This window comes from Tamandua tetradactyla, chromosome 19 (genome assembly GCF_023851605.1).
Source record: "Tamandua tetradactyla isolate mTamTet1 chromosome 19, mTamTet1.pri, whole genome shotgun sequence".
Lineage (NCBI taxonomy): Eukaryota > Metazoa > Chordata > Mammalia > Pilosa > Myrmecophagidae > Tamandua > Tamandua tetradactyla.
The window spans coordinates 45,048,238-45,069,785 of NC_135345.1; the positions used below are offsets into that span (position 1 = coordinate 45,048,238).

Below are 21,548 nucleotides of genomic sequence, written 5' to 3' on the forward strand. Positions count from 1 at the left end.
TTATCAGCTTAAGAAGAGAGGGTTGAGTACACACAGCTATCTTGTCAACTCAAAAAGCAGGCCTGTGCACCTCACAATCAAGAGGCCTTGAAATTCCAAAGTGTGAAGACAATACTTATGGGGTCTCTCATTTTCAAGCAATACTGGCTATAAAAAAAAAATTGCAAAAGGCATGCTTCCTCAGTTATACCTGGGAATTATTATGGTTATGCTAGATCTGTGTTAACCACGTCATCTCATACGAGAGAAAATTAAACGTGTCATAATCAACATACAGGCATATCTCACTTTATTATGCTTCACTTGATTGTGCTTCCTTACTGCTTTTTTCTCCCTCTACAAATTGAAGGTTTATGGCAACCCTGCATTGAGCAAGTCTATATATGTTCACGTTGTGTCTCTGGATCTTATGTTAATTAAGGTATGTACACTATTTCTTTAGACATAATGCTGTTGTACACTTAACAGACTACAGTATAGTGTAAACATAACTTTTACTTTTTTTTTTTTTCTGCATGGGCAGGCACCGGGACTCAAACCCAGGTCTCTGGCATGGCAGGCGAGAACTCTGCTTGCTGAGCCACCGTGGCCCGCTCAACATAACTTTTATATGCCCTGGGATACCTAAAAATTTGTGTGACTCGCTTTATTGAGGTGGTCTGGAACCAAACTCGCAATATCTCCAAGACATACTTGTAAAATGATGTACAGAATTCACAGAATGGCTAAGGGTAGAAACATTAACAGCAATATTGGTTCCCTTGTGTTAAACATGTTTTTGCCTTTAAAATGTACAAAGTTATTAGCCCTCAGAGCAGATTTTCATTTACTATCTTAAAACTGAGCTTCCCACATCCATCTGACAGCTGAACACTGATTAGGTTATAATGCAAAGAAGTATCTGCAGGCATGCATACACATTGTAAGTGCTAGGATAAAAGCTGCTGAAAAAATGGCCTTACATATAAATGCTGAAAAAAATGGTCAACATTTGATTTAAAAATTTTTCTTTTAATTTTATGAAATTGAATTTTAAAATTTGATCATTTATTCAAATAAAATTATATGACAGGGCGGGCCGCGGTGGCTCAGCGGGCAAAGTGCTTGCCTGCTATGCCGGAGGACCTCGGTTCGATTCCCGGCCCCAGCCCATGTAACAAAAACGGAGAAACAGAATACAATAAAAACAAGAAAATGTTTAAAAATGTTTCCCTTTCTTCCTTCCTTCCTTCCTTCTATCCTTCCTTCCTTCTCTCTGTCTTTCCTTAAAAAAAAAAAAAAAAAAATTATATGACAAAATAATGCAGAGCACTCATTGTTAAATAGACAAGCACTTGCATCAATCACTGCAATAGTTAGTAAATGCTACTAGACCAACCTACAAAATCATCAAGAATTAATGCATCAGGTGCTCTGGTGAAACTTTTCTGCTTTCCTGTGTGAGGGGAGCCATTTCTGAAAGGGAGGTAATTTCAGGCCCTCATCTTGAGAACTGATTCTGGATGTATGGAGTGGGGCTCAGGAATCTGTGAGCAATGGCCTGCTATGTTAGGGACTACTAAACCGAGAGAAACAAATACTACATTTTCAAAAGATTAGATCCAAAAGGTTTTCATAGATAAAAAATCCCACCTGCATCAACTTAGTGTCATGTCCAGTGTAGACAACTATTCCATGAACCCACTGGGTATTTCTCAACTGAGCTCCTCGTAGAAGAATCTGATCTGCTCCCAGGGGCACAGTGCTAGGACAGATTATGTTGACATTAGAAATAACATTTTCTAAAATGCTCAAGAATTTTGCAGCCATGATATAGTTCCAATATGTTTCATTATGAAATAAACCTTCTTACAAGTTACACTTTATTTTTGGAAAAAAAGTAATTTTCATACCAATAAGAATAATTTTCTTACATGAACAGCTGGAAGGAAACATTTAAGTTGCTTCTTTTTAAACACTAAACCCACCATTTCCTACAACTTCACTATGCAAAATTATAGGAAATGTTTTGAAATTCAGAGGCTAATTCTCAATGCTATTTATGACTTTTCCTGAATTGGTAAGCCACTTAGGTTTCTGGTATGTTTGGATCTGGCAGAGTAGGAGATCCCCTGCCCACACATATACACATTTTCTTTAAAAAGGTTCAAGAAGAATAAGATTCATCTCTGTCCTCCAGAGACAAATCCCTGTACTTAAAACCTCTATAACATTCATTGTGTAGTAATTGAAGTTCTCCAATAACTGAAAGCAATTTCAAATGGATGGTAAGTAACTACTGCACTATTCTTAAATACCTGCAAATTGAAGCTATCCATTCCATATAATTTAACACCCATTTTTTGTAAACAAGACTCAAGGTGGGTCTTCTGTAAGGTTTCTGCAAGGCTCCCCACTACTGGTGGGTTGTTGATATTCATTTATACCATTATATGATCTTGAATGGGATGATGCCTGGCAAGAAAATAAGTTCACAAGAGCTGGGCTATTTATCTGTTTTGTTTGTTGCTCTATCTTTAACACTTGGAAATAGACTACCCACAGCGGTGCTTAACAAGTATTGGTTGGATGGATAAGGGAAGAGGCAAGAAAGAAGGGGAGGATGGGAGAAGGACAGGAAGCAAGAAACAAGAAAAGATGATACCATGGACTAGTAAAGAACACATGGAACTATATAGAGAAGAAGGCAAGAAATTATTCAGTACAATGAACCCCAGAGGGGTAGAGTCTGAGGTTTCTAGGGATCTCAGGAAAAGGACCCAGTCCATGGAGATTGCCTATAAGTATACCAAGAGTAACAACATAAGTATTTGGGCTAAATAAAAAGTTACAGGTTATTTACCCACATTTATTTATAGTATTCCTGAAGCCTGGGCATAAATATCTCTGGAAACATCTGATTATCAGTTTGGCAGGAACCCTGAGTAAGTCTTTAGCTATGCCTTATATATCTAAAAACTTAGATATATATAGCCTTTTCACAAATGCTCTGGACTCTGAATAGAATAAAGTAAGCCTTTAAAAAAGTTTGAGTAATCAATGTCAGAGCACAAGAAAATATGTACAGAGGCTTGGGAAAAAACTCTTGCAACACAGTGTCATTGAGTGAATTCTGCATTTTTATGAAGACAATTGTACATACCTATGTCCATCAAGCCTTATGTTTCCAACAAAATCATAGAGATGTCTGTTTGGACTTTCACACTCAATTCTGCCAGAAATTCTCATCAAACTGTCAATGTCTTTTATATCTGATGTTGCTGGTAAGCCCTGTTTAAAAAAATGATAAATAAGCAAGGAGCATATTAAATAAGTTCTAGGGCAGGGGGTGGAAGCCTTCTGAATTCATTCAGGCCTAAGAGCAGAAAGACATCTCGATTTAAGAGACCCCACTATTTTATAAGCAATTCGTCCCCCTTTTCCAATACTTTTCCTGTCAAGTCATAACGAAGGGGTACATCCTCTCAACTTGAATATGGAGTTTAGCATAAGAATAGGGCAGCTTTGGGAAAAGCTATAAACTATATTTAAGAGACTATACTAGTCTGCAAAGATATTCTGAAGTAAGTCTCCAAAGAACTGCTGGCCTCCAGAAGTAAAATTAATATTCACCATTTAGTGCTAAATCTCAAAAAGGGCATGAAAAATGAATAAGGAAACTCCAAAACAGCTCTTCCCTCTGGCCAGCTAGGACTGGCTCCTCCTTCAGGTGACTCTACAATGACTTAAATGACTTAGTTCTACCACATTCCAATTTTCTTGGGGAACACATTTTTTAAAATCCATTTTAAAACTTCAACAAGAAAAACTTTACAGTTGTTTTCTTCTAGGGATGGTATGAAAAGTAAATAAAGAAATCTAAATTATTTCTTGAGATCAGTGAGAATTTTAAAGTGACAGCAACGGAAAGGACATCATTTCAATCTGGCAAAGCAAAATAATAATTTGGGCCAGGTGAACAGAGGAAAGTAAATACCCTAATACATGTAAAACACTTAGAACTATTATTATTCTATCATTAGTCTAGGCTATTATATTAAATATATTTTTTAAAAGTACAAATAGTATCTTTATGATAGACCACACATTATCAGGCAAGTGAGTCTGAGTCTTTGATAATAGTTAATAACACCTGATTACAAAACGTCTTGTAGTTAAAGTGGTTCAATGAGAAAATATTTGCAATTGGGTAGAATCAACTGCACGCAGGGTACACTAACATTGAGAAATAAAGCTCTTAATTCCACATAATGAAACAGTAATAATTATGATAAACCCATATGAGATCTTACCTGTCTAATTTTCAGGTTTGTTTCACCGTCTAAGTTGGATGTTTCAATGTAACACATGGCCTGGGGCTCACTGTTGTTTAAAAATAGAGATGCACAAAGAGTTAGAGGGGAAGGGATAGCATAATAATAATAACTACTTATTTAAATTCTCAGACTCACTGAAGCCTTTCATTCTAGACAAAACTATGGTCACCTAGTTTCTTGACGATTTTCGGTCAAGATGCTATGAGGTAGAACCCATGCAGAACAACTTACCAAGCAGTTGTTCAGCCAGGAAGACTCAAAAGCTATTTCTTTATAAGAATTACTGCTGGTCTTCAAGATAATGTAAAGGAATAGATTTGTCACACTATATCTATTTGCTCATCTGTGCAGACACAACAAAGACTTTATTTGAAATGTAAAGCAGCTTTGTGTCCAGGTTTATCTCTAGCTCAAAAATATCAAATGAGATTTCATGCTCATGGTCCACATGTAAATTGGCTACAGGTAGTAACTGATTAGAAAACTCCAGCTTGTTGCTTGTACTAACATGCATTTACTACTATTCCAGGCATAAGAGCATATGAATCATAACATTAAAATTGTAAGGACGCTGCTAAAAACTGTGAGCAGATTTTATAATCAAAGTGGATATGTACTTTTCTCCCTCACATTTTTTTTCTGTCCCTGCTCTATTTCTTACAGATGCTTCGGAGATTCTCATGGCAGCAAAGCTAAAATTGAATCCAGCCTGGCCATGTTTCTCCTTGACTTGAACCTAGAAGATGCATTTGATGGGCTCCCATCACAAGGTTTCAGTAAAATCTGGAATGGAGTGGTTATGGTTCTCCAGTTTAACCACAGGCACCATATCCCAACTGTCTTATATACTGTCCATTCTCACACAGACTTTACTTAAACTACAGGTATATAAATGTGTAGTCCAACTGCATAATCTGCTCAATTATGAGAAAAAAATTCTTCAGTTAATTCATCTTATTAGCACCTGGCAAAATAATGAGGCTAATTTACTAACGTCATATAAATAACTGAACGTAATCTGCAATAAGCAGGTGTACTCTAAAAAGAAAGAAATTTGCAGGTCATAAACACCTGGAATTTTCTAATCAGCTTCCACTCTGTACATGTGCAAAAATAGACCATTCCATGTTTCAGAAATGGGAATTTAGCTTAATTTTGTGGCCTGATGATTTGTGAAAATGACTTACACACCTGGACATTAATCAATACTTTACATTCATTTTAAAGTTATTTTGCAATTCTTCAATTTACTTGATGGATTTTCTTTCCTAAAGGTTACTTTTCCCCAAATGGAGAAATCTTTCAATATTTTCCTTATCACTTTATTATTTATTCAAAGTTTTATTTTCTATCACTTTCACATGGTAATTTGGTTTTGACAATTACTCCCGATTTGTAACTTGCTTATGTATGCTTAAATATAAATGATTTACAAAGTTATAAAACATATCTTCTGATAAGATAGAATCATGATGATGAAAAAATGCTAAATGAACAACAATGATTCCATGTTCTGTCAGGAAAATGCATTAAAATTTTATTGATCAATATACTTATCCAAAGTCATTCTCACATTAGGATGAGAATAATATTCTAATTTTAATTCTACCTTTTTTTTTTATCAAGCAACTTTTCTAGGAATTTAAATGGCTGACTTCAGTTTGAAGTAGGGCAAATAAAAAATATGCATTCAAATTCAGAACATTTTTAATATAAATGCTTAAGATAGCTGTGACTGAAGCAGTTCTTAACAGTGCTGTGAAAAGGTAGCAAGAAGTCTCAGATAAGGCATCATGCTAGATAATAAATATTTCAGCATATTATGATGACATCCAAAACATAAACTACAGTCAGAGAGGCAAAGCAAGCTTTTGGATTAGTAAGTGGAGAAATGAAACAAGATGCATATCACAATACAGACACTAGTAGACAGCTGAAATTTATCACAGTATCGTGCACTTTGCCACTAGTTACAAGTGGGATAAAAACTGTTTCCAAAGCATGCAGTACAAAATGTACAACATTCAGCTTTGTGCAGGGGGTCCTCTATAAACCCTATACAAGCCCAAATTATAGTCACAATCACTGAAGGAATTCTATAGAATTTATAGAAATTTCCGAATGTAAGAATAAAACAATTATACTTAAAAATCTTAGTCTCTCAATAACCATTTGCTTCATGAAAGCTTAATAGTTAAAAACATTACCTTGGGATGGTAAGAAATTAAGCTTTAGCATTTGGGGCGTGTTGCTAAATATGAATATATATGAATGATGTATTAGTACATTAAAATCTACCTTGAGTTGCATGTCTCTTAGACTCCTATTGATAACAATAGGAGGTGAATTACCCAATGAGGACAAATATCAGCCAACACTGTATTCATAAAAGGCCTTTAAAATTTCTGTGATGTGCCCATCATGAAGAAATATTAAAATTTTCCTGTTTTAAAGGAAGAGGCAGAGAACTCAACCATATTTGGGTGCACCTAATCTCTGGTTTAGGGTGAGGACCCACCTACACGCATCCTGTACAACTCAGTGGTTCTAACCTTGAGGACAGACTGATGAGATCTGCTGGGAGATGCTCCCCATTGGTCACTTTCACTATTTCCCCTACTGCCACCTACATGTCCCAGTTTAAAATAATTAAAACGGGAAAAAAAATGAATAACAGAGAAAAAAAAACAAACAAATGGACAAAAGAGACAGGAAGTTTGAAATTATTGTAGAAAATAATACATGTTAATAAAAATGTCTGATGCCAATTTTTTCAAAACTTACTTTGATCAGGTCTAAAAGCATAAGAAGACATTTAACGCCTAAGACATATTTATTTGCTACTAAGCGCAATTTTCAATTTTTATTGTAAGACTTAATATTTAAATTTTTCTCAAAACATCTTATCAAAAGTAAAATCACTTTTATATAGAGAGCGAACATATATTATATCTTTTCCTTTCTCCAGTTGCTTGCTCCCATGCCACCTACTTTATGTCTCCTCCTACCCAAGAAGGAAAGAAATAATCGTGGAAGCCATTTTTAGATTTGTGAAAAGCAAAGCATATTAAACTAGGTTTCCTCCCACTAATATGAAAATTTTGCTAAAAAATTTCTCATTCGAAAACACTTTCAAAGTTAATTAGATAAATACCTCATTAACTTCAACACAAAAGTGCAGAGACATGGATCTTAAGAAGTTAGAAGGTATAACTGTAGTCCTTTGAATGATTTAATAATAAATTGTTTGGGGAGGGTAAACTTATTCTCGACTTTAGGGTAAATTTTTTAGAAATGGTATGAAAGACACATACCAGAATGTATGTGAATTTGAAATTAATAACTTGAATTATTTTATTCTATTTTATACTTTCTAAATACACAAATGTATTATTCATTTGTTATATGTTAAATTTTCCATTTCTTCATTTCAAAATTTAAGTAAAAAAAATAGTAACTTTTGACCATTTTCATGCTTTAATTTCAAACTACCTCATGAAAGATGTACTATTAGTAATTAATAACTGAAAATGCTTGGGAATTAAAATATTATAAACTACTGTTTATTCTCGCTGCTAATTAGTGCCCACTTGCAGGTGAGCAGCACCATGTATTCATTTGATAGTGGACAGCACGGCATAAGGAAGATAACAGATTAGGAGTTAAGTATTCCAACTTTGAACTAGTCATTAGCTACAGTAGGTAAAAATATGACAAAGGCAAAATTTCTACTTCTGTAAAATGATGATTAAGAAAAAACCTTTAAGAAGAAATTGGTTTTGCAGTGGTATTTAGCCATTAGGATAGAAACACAATCTTTATACTCTTCTTTGGATCCACTAAATAACAAAATGCAGTGAATCAGATAATCTTTGGAGGAGCTAACCAATTTGGATGCTGTAGTAAAGTTCAAAAATTGTTCTGATCTACCAGTATCGATAGCATCAGTAAATGTTTAGGAAATAAAACTAGTGAAAATACTCTTAAAGTTTAAGAAATTTAAGCACTGAGCTTACTGAGAAGTTTCAGGGATTGGATAGAGGTAGATAACAAATATTTAAAAAATTTTCAACTTAGAATTAAGTACAAAGTCAGGGCAAGATACTCAATTATCTTTAAAATGTTGAGAATATAAAAATGATGTAATTAATGGCTCAGCACATATGGCTCTCTCTATGATAAAAGAGGGAGCTTGATTAGTAAACATCCACACTTTCTTAAACTGCTGAAAGGCTTTACTATCATGTTTAACTTTCTTAGATAAATATGACAGTCAGATGGTCAACCATTCAATAAAATTATCAAACTATTATACAGTACCATTAAGTGCACACGATTCTGTTAGCTACATACCCTTAAAATTTAAAGATTATCAATTTAAAAGAAAAGAAGGCTCAGAATATCAGAGCTTGATCATTAGTTCATCTTCTTTACTTTAAAAGATGTGAAATCAAGATGTAGAGAGATTATGTAGTTTGTGCATAAGCACCAAGCCAGGATTACAGCACTGGTCTCCTGACACCAGCGTCAGGAGCTCTTTCTAGTACCTGAGGCTACCTAGAAAGTCATGTGCAGACATTATCTTGGCTGCAGTTTTAGAAACTTACCCTGATAGTTATAAGCAAAGGAAATTAATAACAGACAGTTTGATCATAAGTGTCCATAATAAATTTTCCTGTAACCAAGTCTCCTCCATTTCCACTGAACGGAAAAACTTATAGGTAAAAGGCACACAAGGGCACTAACTATAAATATGGAAATATAACTACCTGTAGTTACTTCAACTACCTGTAGACTAACTTCTTTAACTATCTGGATAAATTTTCTTTATTCCAGTAGGTTTTAGTAGTTTGTCATAAATCGATCCATTTTAAATAATGACCTGATTAAGTAGATTTTGAAAAATGGCACAATCCATATTCATATGTGGGTTTTACAAATAAAACTGTCCAAGGAAATGATGATAAACAACCTCTAAAATATTAAAATATTTTTAAAATTTATATTAGTTTTACAATTTTTAAACCTAAAAACAACTGAAAGTGAAATTCTTTAAAGAGGCATATTGCCATATGCTCTGTAAATACTAATTGCTAGTCTTAAATATGAGTAAAACAAATATTATTTAATTTCAGTAACTGAAAGAACTTGAAAGAGCAAAGTAGTTTATTTTTTCTTTCTTGGAAAAGTATGGCATTTCAAAATGTATGATGACAAAAAATAAATGTTTTATTCCACTTTCTTGTACCACTTTACCATAAAGATCAAGAAACTTGGCAGGGGAATACAAATGCATCATAAAGAAGTTTAACATGAACAAAGATTGCAAGATAAAATCAATAGAACACAATCCATGTATTATATAAAATAAATGACAGGAAATCTTAAAAGAGTTCATGACCCACACAAAAGGATCTGCACATACCCTTCCCAGAAGGAAAGTTGACTCTTAATTATATTTACAACTTTTAAATTATATAGTTCCTATCACTTATTTTATACAGTAAACATGAAAGAGTCCTAAGTCCAATTAACACATTTTTAAATGCTTAATTAAAGATCATTAGAGAGGTTTAAAATTCTTCGTTTATTCCTTATTTCCTTGGAGCAATCATAAGGTCAACGCAGGGTAGAGAAACCATCCTCTACGCTGTTTGAGCATCAGTAGGTATCTCTACCTTGATGAGAGAAGTACAGTGTCAGCAGGTATATACTCTTTGCCTTTTATTATAACTATATCTCCAACATTTACCTGAAAGAAAACTGGGAATTGGTTAATTAACTGCATTGAAAGGTAGTTACAAATATACAATCCGTTGCATTTTAAGCACAGAATACAGCAAAAATCGTATTGGCAAACAAGAACCACTGATCTTCTCAAAATGACATAAAACTGTCTAAAAGTGAGGCCAGTGGATAGGGCCATCTGTTAAAAAAATGAACTTTGTATTTTAAAAGCTGTATCACTTATCTTAATAAAATCTATCTATTCTATCCACTCAATTGACATCTCACCTTCTCATATTCTCTTCCTTTGACATATAAAAAAGGGAAATTTACTAATTGAAATATCCACCTTATTTAAGTAAATCTCAACACAATTGGAAAAAATAGCTATCACATATACATGATCAGTACTCCTCACGACATTATGGAACAGGTACTAGTTATAATTAGTAATTTAAAGATGAGAAAAGTGAGTTGTAGATTAAGTTATTGGCCCAAGATCACAGTGAGTGATAAAGCTTAAACTCAAACCCAACATCTGACTGCCTGCAAAGCTTGACCTTGCACCAGTATATTTAGTAAGACTATCACTGTATTTTAAATAAAAAATAATCAACTTAAATTGTTTCTCACTTTATTCTGCTAGCAGTTTTCTAAGCATAGCACGAAGATAAACGAAAGGCACAGGATGGCCAGAAACTGTTAGAATTAATTTAAATGACCAGTTCGTCATATAGCTTTTGGCAAACAATACAGCTCCCTATAGGTAATGCCTTGTCTTAACTGAACTGACTAAATCATACCGATTGCCACTTTCATTAAATTATGAAAGCTCCCCTCTCTCTCAGTAGTCAAAGGAGTTTCAAAATGAGTTTCAATATTTAATTGAGGGAAGAAAAGCCCTCTTGTTCTTCACACTCCTTACTTCTCCTTGAACCCTAAAATAACACTTCACAGAGGAAGTGAGAATCACAATAAGAAATTATTGTTGAGGCAACCCATTGAGTTCTACTTCACATCCTGGGGGAGGACAAAGTTAGGAGAGAGGGGTGCCCTTCCTATCTGTGGTATTTACACTGCTTGTCAGTGAAGGGAAGCTCCAGATGCCTTGATTCAAAAAGCATTGATTTCACCTTAAATCTGAAATCTGGAATTTCCAAATTCACAAATTGCCAGGGGTCTTAGAATCAAATCCTCCCTCTTTCAAAAAAAAAAAGGGCAAGCCATGAAAATAAAAGAGAATAGCAAGTATTAATGTGAACCAGTCTTTCAAATACTGTGCTGTGACAGTGCTCTGACAGGACCAACTGAAAACAAGATAGCAAAATAGAAGTTCTCCACAGTCATTGCACTTGGAGGAGATGCAGCCCAGGTGACCATTTAATTGTTCTTAATTGCCTCCTGTGTGTTCACGGTTCCTCTTAAACTACATTATATGCTTCAGAAAATCATGATCACATTTTGTTGATAATATAGTATTAAAGTCCAACAGACTTACAAAAATCCCTAATTGCACTGTTTTCCAACACCTTTATTCATTGTAAGACAGAAGAAGGGCTTGTGATTATTAAATTGAAAATTAATATGGTATATAATGTAGTTCGCTTGGTAACCTGAGAAATCAAAGGCTCACTTGCTAGAGTCGTTCTCCTCACATTATTGTAAGGAAAGCCAAGACTTTACTGACTTCCTCCTTGCGATGCCTACATTTTAGATTACTTTCTCAAAGAAACCCAAGACTTCTCTTTCCTTTTGGGTTCTGGGCCCCTTATGTGGTATTCTCCAATCCAGCCTGGTTTGTGCATAAGAGGAGCAGACACAAGCAAAAATTAAGGTAGCAAAATGTTCTGAATATCAAGTGCAATTGAAGGACATCAATGACAAAGCAATTTTAGTCCCCAAATCAGGAAACTTGACAAATATTTACGGCTTTCGAGTGTAAAATCTTGAGGTTTCTCTAGTCACTGACATTAAGAACTGTGAGATTATGTAAAGAGCAAAAATAATAAACTATAATAAACTGATTTAAAATCAAACAACCTTTGTCCAATTCTAGGTCCCAGCATGTTTATATTTTTATTAGGAGCTTTTTATCAAGTATTTATCCAAAGATATGTATTTCATGGTGGAAATTTCATGCAGTAAAGCAACTTTAAAGAGTGACTTTTACATGTGCATACAACCTACCACTTTTGGTTTCTCTACACAGCCAGAAAAATGTGTTGATTCCAAGATTTTTGCCTAAACTATCTACCTAAACTATCTCAAAACCTATGAATAGTCTCAGTTGAATCTTAATTTGAAAAACTTTTCTTTGTTGAGAGGGCAATGATGGCAGCTGCTTGCATTTCAAGAGCAGAGATATGGTTCCTTGTGCAAGACTTTTAATTGCAATGTTTTCTTTTTAAAGTTGGATATCTGCAACTTAACCTTTTGCAACAGAGAAAAGGCTTCAGAACAGTAACTGTAGAGATGAACTACAAATGTTTGAGAGCTGAAGTCTGCCCATCTCTGAATGACTTGATGTACCCCAAGTAAATTTGCAGGTCCTCTGAAGACCATTAAAAAGCAACCACAGTAGTCACACATTTAAAAAGACAGAGTAAGAATGCTGAACTAAAGTCAATTTGATTTAAGTTTATCATATTGTATTGGCTTGTGGATCAGATTCTTGGTTTAGGTTTATTGATTTTATTTTTAACTGCACAAATATTATATAAGCAAAAAAAAAAAAGACATGCCCCACAGTCTGTCTGCTCCAACAAGTCTGCTTTCAAGTCTGTCCACTTAGTGTTCAATAAACTGTTTTTACACAGCTAAAATCTTAGTGTACACAATTCTGTTCTTTTGACATAGGATTATACTTTATGATGCAGGAACCCTCATATGTCTTGCCTGCTGCCTTGAGCTCGCTGCCATGAGCTCAGTGTCTGGCACATACATTCAACAAATCTTTCTTGAATGAAATGAACAAAATTTTTCCGTGTTGCCACAGCATTTTAACTTACAACATTTACTTGTGACAAAATATACCAGCCAGTGGGATGCCATAATTTATTTATTGAATATTTTCTCTATTGTAGGATATCCATGTTTTTGTTTTAATTTTTCACTATAATAAATGATACTACAATAAACATTTTTATCAGGTGGGGATTTTTCCCTACTTATGATTTTTTTCTCAGGATAAATCCCCTGAATATCCTTGTTATGGCTCTCAACATGAACAAAGTACTAATACACAATAGTATGTAAGTAAAATATTTCAGAAAAAAAATAATGACGTATAAATGAGTTTCTTTCCATTTATTGAATAGAGAGCAAATGACCCTTCTCTGTTGTTTTAATTTGCAACTTTTATTATTATGTTAAATATTTCACTGACTGGTTCCTTTTCATATTTCCTATTTATATAACAATAATCCTAATGTTTGGTACAATTATTTCCCACTCTCTGCCTACTTATTTATGGTGTCTTTTGTTGAGCTTTTGTTTAAAAATGTATATAATAATTTCATAGATCTTGAGTTATAGGACTATTTCTGCTAAAACAAAACTTAGAATATTTTGCCTCTGCAGTTATTTATTAAAGTCTTTGATGCTTTCTGTATAAAGTTTTGATGCTTTCTTTAAAAAGGGAATACACAAATTTTAAGTTTACTTGTAAACATTCCATAATGCAATCAGGAATGAGAACTCTTTTTCACTATATTTAAAATTTTGATATTGCTGACATAAGAATGCTATTAATTCTTGAATATTTACCTTGAATTCACCACTGAATCAACTTCTTATTTATTCTAATATTTGGAGCAACTCTTCTTTACAAGTGTAGAACTCTTACTGCTCCATGCCTTGGAGGAACATTGTGTTAATCAAGACATTGTTAAAAATTATCCCAGGGCGGGCAATGGTGGCACAGTGGCAGAGTTCTCACCTGCCATGCTGGAGACCTGGGTTCAATTCCTGGTGCCTGCCCATGCCAAAAATATATATATATATATCCTAGTATAATTTTGGTTCACTTTGGTTAAATGACCTATGACAAGATATTAAAATCCATCCCTGGGTTTCTCTGTATCTCAAAATGGAATGTATAAGCAAGGTGTAGTAGCAATCTAAAGAATGACTGAAAATGCTATCATTATAGGTAATTGTGACTAGTGATTTAATTTTTGTCAGAAAAATTGAAAATGTAAGAGTTCATAATAATCCAAGTAAATTATAATGATCAGATTAATTATCGTCTACTAGGAATCAAGACATTTAACAGATTAATTTTAGAATGATGTAGCACATGATTATTTCCTGACTTTATAACTGTTTATTTCTAAACAAGCAGTTTAGGGTAAGAAGATAAGAAACTGGCAAACCAATTTGTTAGGCTATGCACTTACGTTAACTACTCTGACCAACCCCCACACAGAAAATACATTTATAATAAAATTCAATTTATCTACTTTATCATATCTTGCCAGTCTTATCTCTAAAATGTTTGAATTCCCAAGTGCCAGAAAAGAGCATAAAAGAAACTTCCTGTGAAACAGTTTTCAAGCTTTTTTAGTTTTTATCTTACTCTTATGAAAAAGAGGTTTCTATCAGAGAGATAAGAAAAGAAAAATCAGAGCATCTTCCTCTTTGTTGCTCTTATGTAAAAGACCAAAGGGAGAGATGGATGTGAGTTTTCAAATATGTAGAAGAGGAGATGTCAATCTCTATTCTAGCTTATGTTTGATAACCAACAAAAATGTAATTAACTTAGAGTTGATTTTTATTCCTTGTAGTGATGTATAGTAAACATAAAATCATGTAAAAGACTCCAGGGCAGGACCTCTAAGCTGTTGGGATATACTGAAGTGCAAATAAAAACCTTTACTTTACCAGCAAAATTCTTCTAACCCAGAAACAAAGTCCTAGGTAAAATGCCCTGGCCACAAAAAAAAAAAAAAAAAAAAAAAAAAAAATCTTTTACTGAGTTACAAATCTTTTCAGTTGTGGATGTCTACAGGTTAAATGCGCTTCCAAAACCAAGAAGAACAAATACTAATTTCTTACCTTCTGAAAGTGAAGTCTGAAAAGAATAAACACTAGGATAATATTTGCAAAATTAGACTCAACTCATTCACTGCCACTTTAGAGGTCCTGTAAGCAAATTAACCTCTTGATGTTATGGAGATCACTCCTGGCTCATTAAAAGATGATGCTTATTTTGCAAGATTTATTTTTAAAAGGAATTAGTGTGCAAATGTGATTAGTCACAATATAAGAATTTGAGTTAAATATACAAATATAAAATATGAGAACTTTGTTTTTACTTGGACAGTGGATGATCAAAGCAAAAAATTACAACACAAAACAGTTCATGGTTGAATGAAATCTATGAAAACAGTACTTAAAAGTATACTATGAAAGAAACAAAAATTCTAAATATTACTTTTCAAGATAATAGCCTTTCCAGGATACTGCAGAAAAATTAAATAGAAGTAACTACCTGAGGACTCTGTGTATATTTGCAACATAAATTATTAAATAGCTTTCATTTTAGTAGAATTCTCGACAGTTGCTCATATTATATAAAAACAGTTACATTTACTAGAGTACGTATCTAGGCATTTCTTCTCCTGGAACAAAACAAAAATCAATGCATACCTTTTCCCAGTGAACAATTTCCCAAGCACCATTTCTCAAAACTGGAAAGAGAAAAGGTGACATGGTTAAGTAGAGTTTCATACCTATCTATTTCTGCTATTTCTGATGAAATGATTATTTTCAAATAAATTAACTAGTAACCATTTTTATGGGTTTAAAAACTGATTATAACAGCAAGTTATACGTAAACTTATAAGAATTAGAAACAGCCAATGTGATTTCATATCCCACAATAGGCATCACTAAGAACAGGCAGTATCAATGGTGTTAGAAGGAGTTTCTTCAACGCATGGAAGAACTGCTGGGCTTGACTTCAGGAGAAAGTCACAAAAATTATATGAACAATGGAGTGGCAAATTCAAAAAACTTTTCATATGCCACAATAGTAATAATGCAAAAAAAAAAAAAAAAAGAATCACGAGCATGAGAAGGACATAGATTTCTAACTGGTGAATAAAAATATAAAAATTTAAATTTTACAAAGCCAACAGATAAAGAATCTGTACCCTCAGGTTTATAATACTGCAAAAGAGGCTATGTGCAAAAGTGAAAGTGGAGGCTATTACTAAATTGTGATGGAGATGTAGACATTTCTTTCTGTTCTGTTATTGCTTTGTTAACAGTCAAGTTACTCAGTATGCCTTTTTCCCTTGACAAGGGGTCTACAGCATAATACCAAATACACCAATTGAAACTAAAACATAAAACAAAAAGTAGGAAAAAAGAATCAAATAAGATAGCACAGCACTTAGCACTTAAAAAAAGAAGTTAACAAGTCAGTCAACAAGTCATTCAGACAGCAAATTTCATAAGGGCAACATTACTATTTGCTTTGTTTACCCACTATATTACCTGGAAACATTTGTTGAATGGATAATATATAGGTACACAAATACTGGGTTCAGTTTCCTTTGACGTTAGGGGAGACAAAGCCTGAACACTGAAGTAAATGACACTGATATTAATCCCCAAAGTGTGAAATAGAAAATCTAACATTGAATACATACTGACAAGTTTTGATAGCAATATTACAAAATAAATTATTTTAATCTAAATATAATTGCTTTGTGTTTCAAAATTCCTAACAGGAGCTATGTCTTATTCTCTTTTTCATCTCTAGCCCCTCCCAGCACTCCTGGTACATAAGAGATTCAAATGCTTGCTAAACAAATGAATAAATGCAAACATATTTGGGTGAATCAACTTCATTAATTTAAAGAATAATAATAATTCCAACGTGAAGAGGTAAAACCTAATTACTTTTAGTGTAATACTGGTTATTAAATAAATCAGTCAAATTAGGGGTCAAGAATCTGAACCACAGGCACCTAAAATTGATCACTTTATCCTAATCCACAAAACTCTAATCCCTGCAGAGATTACCCATATAAATTGCAGGAGTAAATATGCTTCTCGGTATGGCTTCATTCCAAGAATTTAGAGCATATGATTTGGAGAAAGCAAGCCATGGGTTTGGTTACCATCTCTGCCACTGCCTGGCAGTGTGAATCAGGAAAAACCACTTAAAACTCTTCTATAAAATGAGGAAAAAGTACCTTCCTCAAAATTAGGTGTCAGATCACAACAGCCAAAAGTGGAATAAAATCCAGGGTTCACTGGCAGACGAATGGACACAAAAATGTGGAATATGCATACAATGCAATATCATTCAGCCATGAAAAGAATGAGGTGCTGATACACGCTACCACACGGATAAACTTTGAAAACATTATGTAAAGTAAAATAGACCAGATACAAAAGAACAAATATCGTATGTTCCACTTCTATGAAGTATGTAGCATAAGCAAATTCATAGAATCAGAAAGCAGATTAGAGGGTACCAGGGGCAGAAATAGGGGAGAATTGGGAGTTATTTGGGTGATGAAAAAGCTTTGGTAGTGGAAAGGTGGCGGTGGTAGCACAGCATTGTAAATGTAATTAATGCCACTGAATTATATACTTAAAAATGAATAAAATGGCAAAATTTTTAGTATATATGTTATCCCAATAAAAACAAAATAAATTAGTTGTTGGAAGAATAAATTAGAGTGGTCTCCCCTTTAATGCACTTAACCCTGTGCCACAAAATAGGTACTCAACAAAGAGCAAGCCAAATGCTACTCACACAAACTATAACTAAGATTAACTGGCTATTAAATTTGCTTTAATGTAAATGAGAAAAATGTTCAGTAGCATCTAGATCTATTTATTGCCATATGATTCTATCTCATATCAGTATTCATTCCCCACATTGCAGTACATACTTTTTTTTAATCAGTACCCAATATGTTTTAAAATCAATAAACTTGATGTGAAATCTAAGATTTCAGGTTTATCTTGAAAACTCAGAATCTCAGGCAACACTAGTTTCAATCTGTTTACTTCAACCCATGACTGGCACAAAGCAGCGGCTACCAGTACCTAAGAAACTCATCAACCCACCACTGTTCCCATGGTTCCCTATTGTCTTACACCAAGCCTGCTTCTGCTTTCTTCATTTAGGGCACTTGTCTGGCTTGTGCTGATAAGAAACTTAACAACAAAATGCACAGACCTTATGTGTTCAGTGAGTTTTGAAAATTTTAAACACCTACGTATCCACCAATCAAGATAAGATACAGAACTCCAGAAAGAACCCTTATGTTCTTTTACAATCTATTTCCTCCATCCCCCAGATTCTTGTCACTGCAAATTAGTCTTAAATTTCCTATACAGTGAAAATACATAGTAAATACGTAATCTTGTACTGAGGTCTCAATCAACACATCTAAGATTCTGTTTAAAAGATTTTTCTTTCCTCCATGAAAGTGATATGGCACTACAGTGAATCAATTTCTGGACTTGATCCACTGATTTCATGGATTTATTTGTATATCTTTACACCATCTTGATCTTTATAGTATGTATCTTTATAGTAATTTTAGAGTATGTCTCGAAATTAGTTTGTATAAATCCTCCAATTATGTTCTTCAGCAATATTGTTTTAGCAATTCTAAGTTCTTTGCATTTCCATATAAATTTAGAATCAAATTGTCAATTCTTAAATAAAACAAAAAAAATCTTGAGATTTTGATTTGGGAAGAAGGGACATCTTAGCAATACCGAGTCTTCCAATTCAAGAATAAGGCATATCTATTTCTCTACTTATTTACTCCTTCATTAATTTCTTTTCAGTGTACAGATCTTTCACTGGATTTACACTTCGACATCTAATAGGTCTCTTCTTAATACTGCAAATATTTTTATGCCATTTTCTAATCAATCATTGATAAAATATGGAAATGCATAAACTTTTAATTCATATATCTTCACACACACACAAACATCATCACAAGATTAGGTCACTTTCTTGCTCCAAACCTTTCAGCTGGCTTCCCTAGGCTCACAAAATGAGGCTGATCATCTACAGGGCTTTTTTTTTCTTTTCTTTTTTTTTTTTTTTACATGGGCAGGCACTGGGAATTGAACCTAGGTCTCCAGGATGGCAGGTGAGAACTCTGCCTGCTGAGCCACTGTGGGATGCCCTACAGGGCCTTTTAATAGCAGCCTCACCCATCCCCATCATTATCTCCTGTCACTCCCACCCTCCCTTCCCATTGTGAAAGAACCATGTCCTTTCCTACCTCAAAGCTTTCACATCTTTCAGATGTTCAGAACACTCATTCTCTCCATCCTCACTTAGACAACATCTACACAGCTTCTAGATCTCAGCTTCACACCAATTTTTCAGGGAAGCTTTTGGTTGACACCCACTCCTTCAATATTACCCACAAGTATAAATGATCTCCCTGTACTTTTCCTTCTGACCACTACCACAAATACTCTACACATTTGAGAGAGGATTTATCTAAGGGCTGTGTCCTCCTCCAAACTGTATTTTGCTCTCTGCCATATCCCCAGGATTATCACAACACGACACAAAGATGCTCACTAAGTACTTACTGGGTGGAAGTCTGGATCCATTAATATTCCTATGTGTTTGGGATGACATGAAACTATAGTAATAGTTACAAAGATTTACTCAAATTACAACCCATTTCCTAGTAGACATCATGTTTAAAACAATATTAACATGACGTTTAAAAATAGCTATACAGGGAAGGTTTGGCAGTTCCTCAAAGAGTTGAAGAATAATCACATACCCAAAAGAACTGAAGACATATATTCGTGCAAAAAATTGCACCTGAATGTTCATAACAGCATTATTCACAATAAGCAAAAAGTAGAAATAATCCAAATATCCATCCACTGAGGAATGAACAAATAAAATGTGGTAAAATGTAGTATATCCATACAATGGAACATCATTCAACTATAAAAAGGATGAAATACTGATACATACTGTAACATGGATGAATCTTGAAAACATTATGCTAAGTGAAGTAAGATGGACACAAAAGATCACATTTTATTATTCCTTTACATAAAATACCCAGACTAAGCAAATCCATAGAGACAGAAAGTAGATTATTAGTTGCCAGGGGCTGGGGGAGAGGGGAATGGGTAATGACAGCTAACATGTATGGAGTTTCTTTGGGGGGGTGAAAACAATGATCTGGAATTAGAGGTAATGGTTGCAAAACCTTATAGAAACTACTGAATTGTATACTTTAAAATGGTGAGTTTTATGGTATATGAATACCATACATCTCAATTTTAAAAAGCTGTTAAAAAGATACCAATGAACTATTTAAACATTTACTTAAAATAGATTCCTCAGCTTTGTAAGTTACTAAAGTGATTTCCACGGCAAGCATATGGAGAGCACTGGGTAAGCACTGGAGGCACCAACATGAGCTGCCCTCTGATGTCAGAAGAACTACCCCTCCCAGCTCTGCAGTCTAAACTAGCCCTTCCTTGACATGCTGCCACTTCTCAGATGTTTATTAGTTCACATCTAAAAATAGCCCTGAACCACTTTACTCAGTACACCCAGCATTACAGAAGTGTCACCACAGGCCTCTATAACTCAGACCACACCAGAGAGTCTTTCCTTCACTGTGCATGTGTGTGTGTGTGTGAGTGTGTAAGCCAGTGGCACTTCCACAGAACCACGGAAAATCACAGAAAACGATCCCCCAGACCTGCTTCACTTCTCCATCCTCCACACCTGATCCTTTCCTTCTCATCCCTGCTCTGCTTCTTTTCCCCAAATGCACACTATCCACACCCTTTCCCTAACAGACCTTCCTGCACATCCCTCTCTCTCTCAGTTAACATGTCCTCCACCTATCTCCCAGGGAATTTCTGCCTCCACTCAAACAGTACCTTCTCCCATTCTCCTCTTTCCTGCTCTCCCCTAAATGTTGTTTCTCTATTAATAACTGAAGAGATGCGCTGAAAAATGTGACCTGCTGCAAAAATATGCATGTCTAAGAAACTTTTAAATATATACTAAGGACTGTGTTGTTAGTAAACTACAAATCCAATATGTGTTTGCAACAAGCTACAGAGGTGTATACAAAGTAAAAGCCTATACAGCTTCTTCACCTCAACTCCACTGATTCAAGTTAATGAATACTAATCGACGATGCATCCTTACACATTTTTCTCTAGAGAAACAAATATATATGCACTTTTTTCCTTTTTAAAGCCCATTTCTCTGAAACTTGCGTTTCCACTGAATATCACAGATACTTTCAGGACAAAATATAAAGATTTAGGTCATTTTTAAAAACTTTTTTTGTGAAATACAACACTTATACAAAGCAAAGAAAGAAAAAGTAATAATTTTCAAAGCATACTTCAACAACTAGTTGCAGAACAGATCCCAGAGTTTGTCAAGGGCTACCATTCCACCATTTCAGATTCTTCCTTCTAGCTGCCCCAAGACACTGGAGGCTAGAAGGTATATTC

The 21,548-nt window shown here is 34.2% G+C and overlaps 1 protein-coding gene across 6 annotated transcripts in view; it reads right to left on the reverse strand.

Moving 5' to 3' along the window:
* Positions 1-21,548, reverse strand: part of ATP8A1 (ATPase phospholipid transporting 8A1) — a 240,458-nt gene that overhangs the window by 164,346 nt on the left and 54,564 nt on the right. For 3 of the 6 annotated variants that reach the window (XM_077136764.1, XM_077136762.1, XM_077136765.1), the window contains exons 6-10: positions 15,693-15,733; positions 9,995-10,068; positions 4,293-4,362; positions 3,143-3,270; positions 1,633-1,744 (exon numbers count right to left, since the gene is read on the reverse strand). In XM_077136764.1, the coding sequence (XP_076992879.1) occupies positions 1,633-1,744; positions 3,143-3,270; positions 4,293-4,362; positions 9,995-10,068; positions 15,693-15,733 (425 nt within the window). Of the gene's footprint in view, positions 1-1,632; positions 1,745-3,142; positions 3,271-4,292; positions 4,363-6,868; positions 6,943-9,994; positions 10,069-15,692; positions 15,734-21,548 lie in introns of all 6 variants that reach the window. The other 3 variants (XM_077136763.1, XM_077136767.1, XM_077136766.1) reach the window with 2 other exon arrangements.